This window comes from Zootermopsis nevadensis, unplaced genomic scaffold (assembly GCF_977971745.1).
Source record: "Zootermopsis nevadensis isolate Lab colony 2312 unplaced genomic scaffold, Znev_1.0 Znev_ptg000003l, whole genome shotgun sequence".
In the NCBI taxonomy this organism is placed as follows: domain Eukaryota; kingdom Metazoa; phylum Arthropoda; class Insecta; order Blattodea; family Termopsidae; genus Zootermopsis; species Zootermopsis nevadensis.
In genome coordinates this window covers 10,061,123-10,076,047 of record NW_028259135.1, presented here as the reverse complement: position 1 = coordinate 10,076,047, position 14,925 = coordinate 10,061,123, and the positions used below count along the sequence as shown (strand labels likewise).

General features: G+C 39.8%; 2 protein-coding genes across 2 annotated transcripts; one reads left to right on the top strand and one right to left on the bottom strand.

Annotated features, from left to right (window-relative positions):
- Nucleotides 1-137: 137 nt before the first annotated feature.
- On the top strand, nucleotides 138-3,854 carry Adat1 (Adenosine deaminase, tRNA-specific 1). The gene is made up of 2 exons (XM_022077159.2): nucleotides 138-1,504; nucleotides 2,263-3,854. Exons 1-2 carry the CDS (start codon nucleotides 138-140, stop codon nucleotides 2,606-2,608), a joined length of 1,713 nt encoding a protein of 570 aa, XP_021932851.2. The 3' UTR covers nucleotides 2,609-3,854.
- LOC110836252 (uncharacterized) lies at nucleotides 2,965-13,338 on the bottom strand. The gene is made up of 8 exons (XM_087342444.1): nucleotides 12,909-13,338; nucleotides 8,277-8,375; nucleotides 7,163-7,339; nucleotides 6,310-6,567; nucleotides 5,470-5,592; nucleotides 5,144-5,369; nucleotides 4,665-4,993; nucleotides 2,965-4,212 (listed from the first exon to the last, which is right to left on the bottom strand). The coding sequence occupies exons 1-8, from the start codon at nucleotides 13,056-13,058 to the stop codon at nucleotides 3,958-3,960; spliced, it is 1,617 nt and encodes a 538-aa protein (XP_087198570.1). The 5' UTR covers nucleotides 13,059-13,338; the 3' UTR covers nucleotides 2,965-3,957.
- Nucleotides 13,339-14,925: the final 1,587 nt, after the last annotated feature.

The following is a 14,925-nucleotide window of genomic DNA, read 5'->3' as shown; positions in this document are numbered from 1 at the left end:
TGAAGGATGAGTCATAATTTTTGTAAATTTCAACTTTCTGTCTTACCTCGTCACGTGGTGTTCCGTGCAGGGCGCAGACAATGGTCGACAGAGAGTTTAATGAAATAAAGCTGCCTATTCACATTTTATTCACGTAAATGAAATCCACACTAAAGAGTAAAGAAATGGAAAGTGTGTGGTGCAGTATAGAAATGAAGAAGGCAGATAACTTTGCTAATGAGATAGCTGAAGCATGTTATTCCAAATATATAAGCCTCCCCAAAACAGGCAAACCTAATGAAGAAAGAGAGTGGACGCATCTGGCTGGTATCGTAAAGGTAGAGGGATGGCAGAAAGACGTCAGTTGTTCGAGTTATGTGTCGATGGATGTAGTTGCATTAGGCACAGGTTCTAAATGTATTGGGAAGTCCAAAATGAGTCCATCGGGGGATATTCTGAACGATGGCCATGCGGAAGTAATGGCTCGGAGGGGTCTTCTTCGATACCTGTACGATCAGATACTTGAGACTTACCGAACAGGTTCGTCAGAAGTTTTCAAATGTTTTTCTGGTGGCAAATGTTTTATTAAAGATAACGTTACATTCCATTTTTTCGCAAGTCACACACCTTGTGGGGATGCGTCAATTATTCCAAAAGTTTCTTTGTATAAGGATGAAGTGGGTCGTTGCTTGAAACGCAGCACCGAAGAATCACTATTTGATAGTAAACAGGCCGAGGGAAATTTAAATGAAAATTCTGTCGTGGTTCCAACACGAAACTTGTGTTGCGATTTCAGTTGTGCAAATTTGCAGTGTGAAATGATGTTACAGAGGGCGGAAGGAAAGAAACGTAACAGCAACGCAGGAGTAGCTAGTAATAAAAGGAAATATCACAGTGAAGAAGATAGTTTTAAAAGTAAATTGAGTTCTGGAAGAGCTAATATATGTGGTGGTAGCAATCAGAGGGCAAGAGTAAACTATCGAGAAGAGCTAGTAAAAACCAACACGGAGGAAGTTGTTATTAGTGACATCTATAGAACGGGGGCAAAGTGTCTTCCACTTGAATCACTTCAAGATCCGCACGTGCCAGGAACAGACTACCATGTTGTCGGAGCTTTGAGGACGAAGCCTGGTCGTGGTGACCCAACGCAGTCTCTCTCATGCAGTGATAAGCTTGCGAGATGGAATGTGGTTGGTCTGCAAGGAGCTTTATTGTCTCTTCTCGTAAACGAACCCATTTACTTTAAGTCATTGGTTATCGGTGGGGGATGTCCGTTTTCAAAGGCATCTCTGAAGAGAGCTGTAATTGGACGTCTGATGTGTGGAAACAACGGAGAAAATAATTCATCGTACGATGAGATAGTTCAAGCTTCCGCAATCGGTGACAGTATTTCATTACCGTCAGAATATGCAGTTGTTAATCCGTTGATTTTACGGTCGGCTTTGCCCTTTAAACATGCCCAAACACCTGGTGGGAAGAAACAGCCGTGTCCGTCCAGTATTGTATGGTGTAAGGTGCCGGAAAGGTAAGTGTTTAGACGTGGAATTAAATTTCAGTATCGAGAAAGAGAAAAATCGGGCAATAGAACAAAGTAATTGAGAGAAAGAACAAAGATTATCCCATGACTTCCTTCCATCTGTTATACTAGTTCAGTTTTTAACCAGGAACGGTTCAAAACCATCTAACCACTGTCACACAAGTCTGGTGAGATCCACGTGTTGTCATAGTATCTTAATGGGTTATGACGATGGAAATTTATATGGGGCTCTTCGTTGACCGAGTTCATATTATGATCAGAATATCTCCCCTACCCTCTCAAAACATAGAGGGGAGTACAGAAATATGTCAGCAACAGTGAAAAATGATGTACTTCCAAAAATTACATGGTAAAGGAAGTGGAATTTCAGGTTCCCTTGGCAATGAGTGTGAAAATTGCAGCCGTGTAAGATATTGCGCCTTTTAGTCGACATTTCTGAGGTCTGTATCGCCTCCGTCATCAGGGCGATGAGTAAACTATACATGGAACAGTGGTTGGTAGAATAGCAGCGGGCCAGATGAGGTCGAAAGTTGGCTATACCAGTGGATGAGGGGGAGGATTGAGGTGAGGACACAGTGAGGGAGCAGATGGAAGGGTACGGGTGACGACATAGCAATTTCAGTTTAGTACTTGGAAAATTTAAGAAGCATTGTGTGAATTTTATTTTTATTTTGCATGTATACTGTATTTGGTGTCTGACGCTGAACGGGTTAAATATTGTGTTTTATTATCATTTTTCTGTGCAGGGCCGTAGAAGTGGCTGTAGAAGGAAAGAAGCAAGGCGTAACAAAGAAAGTTGCCCTCACGTCTGCAGGCCGACTTCTCGTTTGCAAGAGAGAACTTCTTCAGCAGTTCGTGAATGTGGCGTCATCGATGCCCGATCCTACCTTCCACCTGCCCTCTCTTTTGAAGTTACGTGATGTTACAAGCGACGTGACGGAGATCAAACAGTGTTTAATTCAGATGCCTTACAAGCAGCTGAAAAATTTGTCACAAGACTACAAGCAAGCATGGAACGCAGTGAGAGCCGTCTGTTTTCCGTCATGGATAACAAAATGCGATTCGCTTTCTTCCTTCAGTCTCGCCAATTAGAGGGGCTGTTTTCTTTCCTGTACATCAACAGGCATGATGCTATTGAAATGAGCTGTGTTCTAGTAAGGTAGTTAAAAGAAATTGGTTTTTCATTCAATTAATCTGTTTTACGTTACGTTTCATCTTCAGAATGGACGAAGAGCTGTCCGTTACAGCGTCGATTACCCTACTAATTCTCGTCAAGCTGAAGATTCATGCAGTAACAGCATAAATGAGAAATGTTGATAAATGCAAGAATCCAACTCCAGCACGAAGGCTTAGTCATTTACGAAGCTATGAACCACCAACGATCGGAAGTAGAGGAAGTTACGAGCGAGGACGATTCATGTGAAATTATTTAAATAAGAAGTGACACGTTTTATATCCAGTCTAATGTCTTTATTTTCTGTGTAAAGTATTAACAAATAATGTCTTTGTAAGCAAACTTACGGAACTTGACAATTGTGACGATAATCGTGTGTGAACATACTAAATAATACGGAGCTATTCTTCGCCCCCACAAAGTTTGAGAGTTATGAGCGAACAGTCACCATTCTTCCCTCCACTCTGGTAAACATGAGCTTCAGCAGAAAAATTGACATTTTTACCGGGGTTCGATCCCCGACGGGATTTTTCCTCTAGCTTCTGCATCCAGACTGGTTCTGGGGTCCACCCAGCCTCCTATCCGATGGGTACCAGGGTCCTTTTCCCGGGATAAAGCCCGGCTTGGGCGTGATGCTGAGGTCAAGCATGAGTAGGAGCTACACTGCCTCTCCCCCCAAGCGCCTACATGGTGTATATTGGGACAGCTTTACTTTTACTTTATAGTAATGTTACTACTACTTATGGAAACGTGTCTGCTTGTAAAATATTACTTAGGAGGATTTGAGGTTTCTACGACAGCGAGTCTGAAGATGGCTCGTCTTCTGGGTCGTTGCACCGTGCAGTCTGGCAGAAGTTTACCGACGTTTCAGAGGTGCTCCATCATCAGAGCAATGGAGGCAGCATTTACCTCTAAAATGGCGGTATACTTCTACCAGAGTACGCGTGATACAACCCAGAAGATGGCCGTCTTTGTAATTACCGCTGCGAGAATCTCAGATCTTAACTACCTCACATTTTGTGTCGTTTTTGAAGACGCACGCAAATGTTGAGGACTTTGTATTTGTATCGACGAAGAAAAATATTTTGTACCACGGATTTGACTGCGTTGTCTTGTTACATGATATTGTGTAACACTGAGATGAAGCAAATCTTATACAATTTACAGCTCTTGTCATTTTTTCTTTCCTTCATCCCTGGAACTACCGCCCACTCTTGCGTCGTCTATTGGGGATGTCGCGGAACACGAACCTCTAACCTGTATCCCTTCACAGCGGATAGAATACCAGTTTTGCTTGTTGTGTCACAAATAGCATGTTAAGTTGTGAGGAGAGACCGATGTTCTCGATTCTGACCAGTTGCGCTGTCGCTCGCGTGGGCCCTCGAGATACAACCGCCGTCCCCGACACACGCATCACTTGCGGTTCGGGCTTCCTCATTTTATTTGTGGTATCCAGTGTCATGTGACAAGTCACATCAATGTGGATGTACTTGATGACTGTGGTACCACCTGAGTCTTTCACCTGTCGGAAACCAGAGAGAGATTGCAAGTTAGTGAAGGAAATAGCATAATGAAGCACTTCACAGTCTGTGAACTCTTTAATTCTTTATCATTATGGTCATTAATCATTAACGAGGTGGACAAGATATGTAGCATTCATGGGGAAACACATTTAGCTGCACACTTCTGCTTCAGAGACCTCTAGAAAGTGCACTCAAATCTAGGCGTGAGGAGGACGATGTTAGACGTAACCTTACAGAAATATTCTGGGAACATATGGAAGTGAAATGACTAGCTGAGTAACTACCAGCTCCTCAAAAAAGACTCTACCACATAACCGAATGCCACTTTTTGGGTCATATTCATGAGCTATGGGTTCTGATCTTAGCCTGGAAATTGACTACTAAATCAGGAAAAAATTTGTGGGCACGTGGAGATAATTGCATACATTACAAGTAATAGAAATTAATGTACCAATTCCTGTTTCTCCTCCTGCTGAACTGCATCTGCCCTGAACACGGACCCTTCTCCGAGCCTCTGTCCAGCTGCTCTTACTTCAAATTTCATCCCTGCATGCACTGCTCTTGGTTCAAACCCAAGTCCATCAGGATGAGAATCACTCCAAAAGAAATTATTGGATGCATTGAGATTCTTCGCGTCTGGTGCGAAGGCAATTCTTTTCCCGTAACCTGGTCCAATGCTGATTAGCCTCAGTGATTGGCCTTCAAACAGCAGCCTTTTGCTGCCAGCGGGTCGCACCCTGTAGTGGAAGCCAGGCATGATGCGCAGATCAACATACGTTCCTGAAATACAGGGTGATCATTAGTTGCTTGAAAGAAATACATTTGAATTATGACGGAAGATGCACTGTGTGGCATGTTCTTCTGCTGAGACCAGCTTTCTCATACACAATAATTTACCACTGGATGGGAATTATCGATATATCAACTCACCAATAACTGGTAGCTCATGGGCTTCTAGACCAGTAATGGTGTAGCGTGTGGGTATGTCTCTGATAGATTCTCCTAGTACAGTAGTGCGACGCCATTTGTCATTAACCCCCGGAATTAGCGTAAAACCTCTCCTGTGGTGACTTCCCATCGTTACGTTCACTACGCGGGTCACACTGGCATTACGTCGCCCGTCTTTGGGTTTAACTGCCACGGCGAGACCACGAATCTGTAACATTATTTCACCGGTGTATAAATGTTGAAAGTGTGAATTGTAATGTAGTGTAATTTTTTGTCCATTTTTTTTCTGGCAGAAATGAAATACTTACTGGCATAACAATTGCAGACTGCCCATTTTCAAACCATTCAACTTTGCACAGTGCACGAATCCGCACTGTCTTCTCGATAGAACCGTCGTTGAGCACCAATTGGCTCACTTCTTCTTGAGGAGTCTATAGGAGGAAAAAATAGTCTTTATCAGTTTCAACTTTTGAAAACTATATTCTATAATATGAATTCTTTTCTACCTCCCGTTTACTTTCATCATGTTTGCCTGATCTTTTTCCTAGGAAATCGTATATATTTTAATGCTTGATGTTTGGTTTTCACTGCTGTTTTATTGTTAGGCAACTATATACATCGTTTAATGCATAATGAGATTTATTTGGTACTTTCGCAAGCTTTATTATCATGTAACGGCTAAAAACAATAGAAAAACTGTTGTGCCACATTTCTTTGTTCTCCAATCTCAATTTAATGATAAATAAAAACAGTTCTGGGTTTGATTCTTGTGGTGTGGTAATTTTCGTGTTTCAGTTTTGAGGTTAAAATCCCGCAGTTATTGTTTTAAAATCTAATTACAAACATTAAGTCAGAGTATATTTAATATGTGAGTAGTTGGCACTCCTGCTTTGAATTCAGGAGGTCCTGGGTTCAAATCTTGGCTCAGAAATCAGCTATCTTGAGTGATATTACTCTTGGTTTTCTGTGGTCCTCCAGGCAAATACTGGTATAGTAACAAAAATTACGTCATCCTTTGCAATCATTAAGTGTTACTAGTGACAGCGTTGTAAAGCCATGAATAATAATAATTCAATGCTGTATAACCTCTGGAGTTGGTACAGAATAATGAAAAGATGTACAAAAGAACACATTCTGCTTCAACTCACGTCATTTTGTAGAACTTCGAGTGTGCCGGCAGCAACGTGATTAGCATCGTGTAACGTAAATTTGTCGCCAGGTGACACCACTTGCAATTCAAACGCAAAACCTTCAGGTCTAGAGTCAGACCAGAAATAATTATCGTTGTCGTTAAGTTTATTTGCGTCAGCTTGGAAAGTGAGTCTTCGCGAGTACCCTCGTCCTATATTCTGCAGCTGAAGAGCACATCCGTTGAACAAGTGCTTTGGTACTGCTTGAGAATTGTTCTGAAACAGTGACAACAGATTCCATTTGAAATATCCGTGCGCTCTAGTTTCTGGTCTGAGTGACCCACATACGAAACTCGTTTATTTTGTAATGAACAACCTTAATATCAGTAGAATGCACTAAGATTAATCGTTCCCTGCTGCACTTAACATTATAAAATGCAGTGTACACGTGTTCAGAACAGTGGCATTCAAACGTTTTTGGTTCGCGTTACCCCCCAGATATAATTTCTCTTCAACTTTGTACCCCCAAAGTTGTTGGTGTATAATTCAAATTATACATAGTATATAATCTACATCTAAAATAAATTATATTACTGATTATTCAATGTTTATCATAATTTTTTTTTTAAATTTCACGTACCCCCGGGGGTACGCGTACCCCAGGTTGAATACCACTGGTTTAGAACATTTGAAGTGTAGTTCTAGATTAAAATAATTTTTTTTTTGAAAAGATAGTAAATGTTTACAATTAAATTCAACATAATTTCAGGAATAGTATTCATGTAACACGTGAAACGCTGATATCAATACGTCATTATAGTCGCAAACTTTTTTGGCATTGATCGTTGATAAATTCTTTTATATATTTTACCTGATCCTGAATGGGTCTGACTTTGTATCTAAACCCCGGTACAATTCTTGGGTCCACGTACACTCCTATTGCTGGGAACTCGTAAGACTTGAGGGCGGATATCACGTAGCGAGCAGGAAAGTCTCCCAGCTTTGCAGCGTCGAGGTACACCGGAGCTCGGGCCTTCTCTGCGTCTTCCTACAAATTAAAAGTTTCTCTTCATCGTAATGAACAGCAGTGAATTTAAGATAAGATTGAAACGATATCTTCGTGTTTGTTCGTGGCACCAGATATGGATTTATATTGAAAATTTGCATTTATTTTGTATGGGTGTGAAACTTGGTCTCTCTGTGGTTGACTCTGCGTGTTTGTTGAGTAGTGAAATACCCCTTTAATATATACAGGGTGGGTGGGAAGTAAGTAGGCATTGAGAAATGGTTATAACCTCTATATTTCCAATGTATAGCGATTATTTAATGCCTACTTACTTTCCACCCACCCTGTAGAGCGGAGTTCATAAATAAAATCTGAGAATAAAGTTGAATAACACTTTTAAGTTCTATTTCTTCTTTACGGGTATATTTATTACGATTGTGGTATCATGACCTAGTTTTCATTTGTTTCCAAACCGTCTGACGTGTTTCAATCCGATGATTTGATGATCTTAATGGGGGTACAGTAAGTGATGTATTGCAGTGCGTCACATTTATGAGAAGAAAACAGAGCTTAAAGAAGCCACAGTTTACAAAGAACTGCGTTGATTGATTACAGCCGAGCCCTCACGTTTCGTCTATTGGAGGTCATAGTTTCAATTATCTAGTGCATCATATTAGTGTTTGATGGGATTTCTTTAATTTCCGGTGTCGTTTATCCAATCAGTGAAGAGAACTTGGTTAGATGCATACTGCAAGTACATTTCACTTGAGCGATGACAGATTTCAATGTAGGTGCGCATTTTACAAGAAAGTCTGACGAGTGTTTTAGAAATAAAATTTTGTACGCATTTTTTATGTTAATGCTTTCTACGTGTTCCACAAATTTTATTATATTTGAAAATTCACTGAAATATTGAGCTGTCCCAAGATTATATAGAAAATGTTTAAGTTTTCACTTAGATTCGCGTCGCCTTACTTACCTGACATTCATTGTCGCTGTGTTCGCTGTCCCAGAAGTCGTGCTGGACTTGTAAGTTAGAAGGACATTGTCCACGCTTGGTTGGAATGTCATCCACATTCTGGAACAAATTGAATCCATATTTTAGTGTCAGTAGCACAGAGATAAATCTTGCGGGAATTTGGTAATGTTTTTTAAATATCTGGTAAATTTTATGGTATTATTTATGATAAAAGAGCACCCCCCCCCTTCGCTAAAAAAAAAACTTAATACCAAATTAGTTCCGGATGGATAAAATATAAGTCAGATGTAGCCTAAATGAATTGCAGAATCTCAGATATTTTATTAAGCAACTTACTTGTGAGTTTTTCTGTTGAATTTAAGCTTCAAACAATAAACAAGTTTGGCTTTAAAATGTAATTCGAATTATTTAATTTAACTGTATCACGAGGCACAACAAACAATGTGTCTAAAACTTTGTCGCATATTAATCTTTTTCCTACTTTGGTACATATATATATATATATATATATATATATATATATATATGACCAAAATTTTGTCATTTTAAACATTTAACTGTGAATAAAATAAGGTTCAGCGTTGCGTAAACCAAGAGTAATGAATATTGAACATTTAAAACCCAGGTGTAAATATACGTAACACCAGCTTTAACAAAAGGTATCTCTGTATTTTGCCTAGAGAGTGTATTTTTGTGTTTCTTATGATTATCTGAATAAATAACAATTATTTCCTTTAACAATGAAAAAATCTGTCCTTTGATTTCTTTGCGGTAGGGAATTAATTGTTTAAATGTAATGTACATGAGCTTCACTTTCAAGGGGTTAAAATAAATACAGCATAAACTCACGTATGATGTGTCAGCTAATCCTCAGGGGCTCTAACATTTTAACACGAATTAAATGGAAATTACTACTCGCCTCCATCAGAATGACAGAAATACACAAACGATGAGTAATACGCGCACAATCAGACACAAAATCGTAGTTACTTACTGTCTTTGACGTCTGCCCAGTTTCTGCTTTGCATCTATTTATTTTTAGATTTTGAAACGTAATATTACAAGTACGCTACGTGTCGCTGTGACCTAACGTACGCTTCGAAAAGGTGAGTTGAAGTGACGTAACACATCGCGCGTCTAAATTTTGACCCGTAGTCTGGGTCCGAGGAAGGGGAGTGTTTGCTGCTCGTTGTATCAACTGCTGAGACCGTATGTCGCTTGGTACAGTGGGTTGATTCTGAATAATGAATGGGAAGGGATGTGGAATGTTGCACTCTTTGGAGTACAATGACATTCAAGAGGTGTTTTTCACACACGTGGCGCATTACGTAACGTGATCCGAGGTCGTTGTTGCGTCTTGGGTTATTCTTGCGCTAATGTTACCGCGAGAAACGCGACAAACATACACGTTCTTCGCTTGCGGTGGAGTGTGAAGAAGGCTTAATAAAAGGTCACGAGGAAAAATCCGGTACTAGGTTGGAAGGACTGAGACACCAACTAAAACAAAAAAAGCTTTCTTAAAAATATAATAATCGCTCAGATAGACACAAGTTTTGCCGCCTTATATGGAACCTCACGGTTCATTACCGCTTAGACCAGTGGTATTCAACCTGGGGTACGCTTACCCCCGGGGGTACGCGAAGACATCTTAAGGGGGACGTGAAATTTAAAAAATATGATAAATACTGAATAATCAGTAATGTAATTTATTTAATTTATTTTAGATGTAGATTATATACTATGTATAATTTGAATTATACACCAACAACTTTGGGGGTACAAAGTTGAAGAGAAATTATATCTGGGGGTACGTGAACCAAAAAGGTTGAGAACCACTGGCTTAGACAACAGCCCGAAAGAGCACTATATCCAGAGCCACATGAATCCACTCTATACCCTCTCACCGACCTCCAATAGTCATTTTCAGTTTTTTTTTCTCCCGAACTTTGGACGTATTTATCTCTCCTTTGTGATACATGCCCCACTTATCTTATCCTCCATGAGATAAGCATCCTTAACATCAGGCGAAGGATATAAATATGGAGCTTCTCTTTATGTAGTTTTCTCCAGTCTTTTGTCACTTCATTAATCCTCATTGCCTGCCGTCTGTTCAGCAATCTTCTTGTAAAACTTACTTTACGTTCTAGTTTTAATTTTTGACTTCGTTTGTTCGTGTTCTTGGTCGAATGGAAGAGAATCTAAAGTTAAATAATGTTAATACGGAAGCCTGGCACTGGACTCGATCCCAAAGACGGTTGCATCCACGTTTAACCTCCGCCCACACAAAATTTTTGAATGATTCTTCCGAATATTTATCAACCCGACGCCCAACCCACAACCTGGAGGACCACCACGTGTCGCCCGTCCTCAACTACACACGCGGAAGATGTGTCAGGTCTATTATCTTAAAGTAAACACAGTTAAGAGACACTTCACGTAGATTACACAGTTTAAGTGGCTGGCTGACGTTCCAACAGTGTTTAAGAACCGGAATAAAAGTTAAATGTTAATTTGGTTAACGTAACAGAAAGTTCGACGTACCGTCAGAAAGGTGTTTACCGAAAACTGTGGCCTTTGGCAAGGCGAGTTTCTTGGTTCTCTGACAGAATTCGGAGCTGTGTTTTTCAACTAGGGGTTCGCATTCATCTGCGCAAGTTTGTTGTTTGGGTCATTGATTCGTGGATAATTCAGATGTGACCCATCAAACGCAATGTTATTTACTAAAAAAAAAATTCTGGGACGCATCTTAAACTAGTGTTTTGAGGAAGAAGCATTAAGACAACTGAATAAAGCAAAGAGAAGTTTACGAAAGGGTAGAAATATGCAAAGAAATATGGAAATTTCGTCCGGAACGGGTGTCACGGATGCAAATAGTACAAGAATGCCGTAGGGCTTAACCATTTGAACCAGGAAACTTGTGGATCATTAGACAAATTGCATGGGTAGCGATTATTTCCTTAAACAGCGTTAACCAGCTGATCTTAGTAACGGTGAAGTGTAGTGTTTTCTTCGCGGTACGGACTGAATTATTAAATATAATTCAGACGAACTATGATTCACAGAATAAACAGCGATTATTTCTTATACAGCGTTAACCAGTTGATCTTTGTAATGGTGAATAGTTGTGTTTTCTTCGCGGTACGTACTGAATTCTTAAACATTAATCAGACGAAATATGGTTCTCAGTGTAAACAGCGATTATTTCTTAAACAGCGTTAACCAGTTGATCTTTGTAATGGTGAATAGTTGTGTTTTCTTCGCGGTACGTACTGAATTCTTAAATATTAATCAGACGAAATATGGTTCTCAGTGTAAACAGCGATTATTTCTTAAACAGCGTTAACCAGTTGATCTTTGTAATGGTGAATAGTTGTGTTTTCTTCGCGGTACGTACTGAATTCTTAAATATTAATCAGACGAAATATGGTTCTCAGTGTAAACAGCGATTATTTCTTAAACAGCGTTAACCAGTTGATCTTTGTAATGGTGAATAGTTGTGTTTTCTTCGCGGTACGGACTGAATTATTAAATATTAATCAGACGAACTATGATTCTCACCACATGTACCTGACTTTATCAATAGAGCCCATGGCACAAATTCCTCTTTTGTCTGCCGGACCGCTGGCTAGTAGTCAGCGCGCATCCGGAAGGTCCTGCGACCGGCCATCTCGACACAGGTTTTCCTTGGTTTTCCTCTGTCTTCAAGCAAATGCTGAGATGGTTCCCAAGTTCCAAGTTGCCACTGCAAGCTTCTCATGCAGCCCTCCCGATGTAAATTAATCAAAATTTACCTCCCCTTAACGCCGTCAAAATTTACCCCCCTCCCCTCGGTAGGAACCTCTAAATTATGTACTAAACTTCAAAATTAATAGTCTCAGCTTTCTCTGATACAAAATTTCAAAATTCCGTCTTTTATACCAATCATCACACTAACACCTTCACTCTTACTTTATCCTTAACAGAAGGACGAGCGGGCATTGCCTGGGGACCTTCTAGCTATAAGATGCTCTTTCTCCCCCCCCCCCAGATATCGAAGTGTCTCTCACTTCTCCCCCCACCAATTTCCTCTTTCTCTCTCTCTCTCTCTCTCTCATCGTAACCAGCGATTATTTACTTAAACAGCGTTAACCAGTTGATCTTTGTAATGGTGAAGAGTAGTGTTTTCTTCGCGGTACGGACTGGATTATTAAATATCATTTAAACGAGTTTCGAATTTAAAAGGCCATTAGATTAAATAGAACTCTGACCTTTGCACTGCTAACACAAACGTCAGAAGAGGGTAGACTGGGGGGGGGGGGGGGAGGTTGTGCCATTATCACGTAGACTTTGCTTCCTTAGAGCTCCTAAGGGCACAGATACAAGAAATTAACCGAGCGTTCGAGAAGCATGTCTTTCACGTTAAATATCACAGCGTGTAACTAATTGGCTGTTTTATGTGTCCGCTTACTTCCGCCATACTTGAAGTTTTTAAGGCCACTTTCGTCACTCCGAACTCAAGGCGACGAAGTAAAATCCCGTTATGTTGCGCCTTGATCACGGTAAAAAGACAGTGATTTTCGAATTTCTAAATTCGGACAGAAAATTTCTCTGTAAGGGCTAGAACTTAAAGTTGGCTACTGCGTTCGCACCTACCTGCGCCAGTTGGAACACATCGTCAAGCGCCCCAAGGTCAGTGTCATCAGGTAGTGGCGCCGTTATGGTCATTCGTCTGGACCACAGCCGTTGCAACGCGGGCGAGGTCTCCAGCTCGTCCTCAGACACCTCGATTGTCGTCTGCATCATGACGCACTTCGGTTACGAGATTAAGCTTTGGATGTTCGGGGACAGAAGGAGATTGTTTTGGATCTAGGACGCTGTTATCGCAACACAAAAAATCGATTTAGATTTAAGTTTTGGCAAGCCTCGGATTAAGACTGTCCCAAAATTATAAAACTGCAACACCACGCAGCTGAAACGAGAAATTCTTTCTACCCTCAGCGACTTCCAGGCTATTAGTAACTGTCGTGGCAGTAACTCGAGACATTTATAACCTATTCAGCTAGAGATAGGACCGGCTATTGGTTCTCCACTCGTCCCCACTTAGGATCTGAGACGTTGGATAGAGGCCAGCGTCTGTAAAGTTTCCATTGACAAAGAAAGACGCAGACATTCTGTTACATTCTTATCACGTGGTATTACGTCAGACGTAAACAAAGTTCACGTCCTTTTAGGCCTGTGTCGTACATCGAGTGTTGCCTGAGGTGTATTTGATAACATAACTGCAGGACGTTTCGGAAATGTGTTTCTTATCTTACTATCAAAATGTTCTTCTCATAATTTTCACAGACATCCTTAATCTACAAGATGACTGTCATCTTGGTTGTAGGGCCGTGTAGTCTGGAAGTCTGCCGCCTCCATCATCAGGACGATGAGGCAACAAGCATCTCCGAAACGTCGGTAAACTTCTACGAGACTACATGGCGCTAAAATCCAGAAGACAGTAATCTTCAGAATTCAGATTTTTATTTAGGGTAAGACGCCAGTTTTTACATCCATACAAAACAACAGATGAAAGTAACAAGTGTCGTATCACAGCTGTTACTTTTTACTAGTCCAGAAGTTTTTCGTATTCGTGTCCATGTGCTCTCATACATTTTATAACGCCTCAAATGTGTGTAAAATTTCAATATGACAAATATTGTATCATAAGCTTGGTTTAAGTTGTGTTCTATTGAGTTTGATGATATCAGATGTCTTCATATCAACATTACACTTTGCCCTTTTAGTTACTTAACATCTGACCCTAGAACATTTGGAATATGTGAACGTCTTCTCGCTGACGTCATGGCACTTTTAATGCAGTTTCATGACGTGAGTTAAATACAAGGTAACTTATGAAACTGTGTGTGTGTTTTTTTCTACGGGATTCTATTGAATACCAACAGTGCTGGGGAAAAAAGGGAAATTTCTGGACTTTTTTCCCCACCGAAGTGTCTGGTTGCAGCGGAAAATTTTTATTTGTAAATTTTTGTCGAGATAACTGGTATCCCCGGACGTGTTATCTCTGTGATTTTTGTGACGTACGAGAGATACCAGTGTTCCGTGAACGGATGCTACAATCTAGTTCAAAATATAGACTTTTTGTCTGAATGTTTAATTTTCTAAGCCACTCTACTTATTTTCGTAAGCTTTGCCTTTTTTGGGGGGTAGAGGTTACACTGAAAGTTGAGTTTATTTCCTTTTGGACCATGCCAGTACATTGAATATTATAATAAAATTTATCAGGAATGAATGAAGTCTGTAGACGTATGATAAAGACCCCAAATCATGTGGTGAGAATGTATATTAATTATTTTTATTTAAATTATTAATTTATATATATTATTTAAATCTTGTCCGTCTAATCGCAATAAATTCTTCATGATGGTCTAATGTAAATCGGATATTTCGATAAAGAACATCATTTAATATTTTAAATATTTTAAATGTTAATTATTGTAATATTTTAATATTTAATAAGAATTTATTGTGATTAGACGGACAAGATTTAAATAATATATATTTATTATATCACAATATGACGCAACTTTACCATCTCATTATTAATTTATGTTTGTGGTACATAAGACCGTTGTAACTGTCAGCATTATTTGGTGGAAGCTAAGACTGT

Excerpts from the sequence above, each read along its gene's own strand:
- Adat1 (XM_022077159.2), top strand. The coding sequence starts at position 138 with ATGAAATCCACACTAAAGAGTAAAGAAATGGAAAGTGTGTGGTGCAGT. Across the intron at positions 1,505-2,262 it reads TGGTGTAAGGTGCCGGAAAG|GGCCGTAGAAGTGGCTGTAG; the intron begins GTAAGTGTTTAG and ends TTTTCTGTGCAG.
- LOC110836252 (XM_087342444.1), bottom strand. The coding sequence starts at position 13,058 with ATGATGCAGACGACAATCGAGGTGTCTGAGGACGAGCTGGAGACCTCG. Across the intron at positions 5,593-6,309 it reads TCGAAGTTCTACAAAATGAC|ACTCCTCAAGAAGAAGTGAG; the intron begins GTGAGTTGAAGC and ends TTCCTCCTATAG. Across the intron at positions 4,994-5,143 it reads CCATGAGCTACCAGTTATTG|GAACGTATGTTGATCTGCGC; the intron begins GTGAGTTGATAT and ends CCTGTATTTCAG.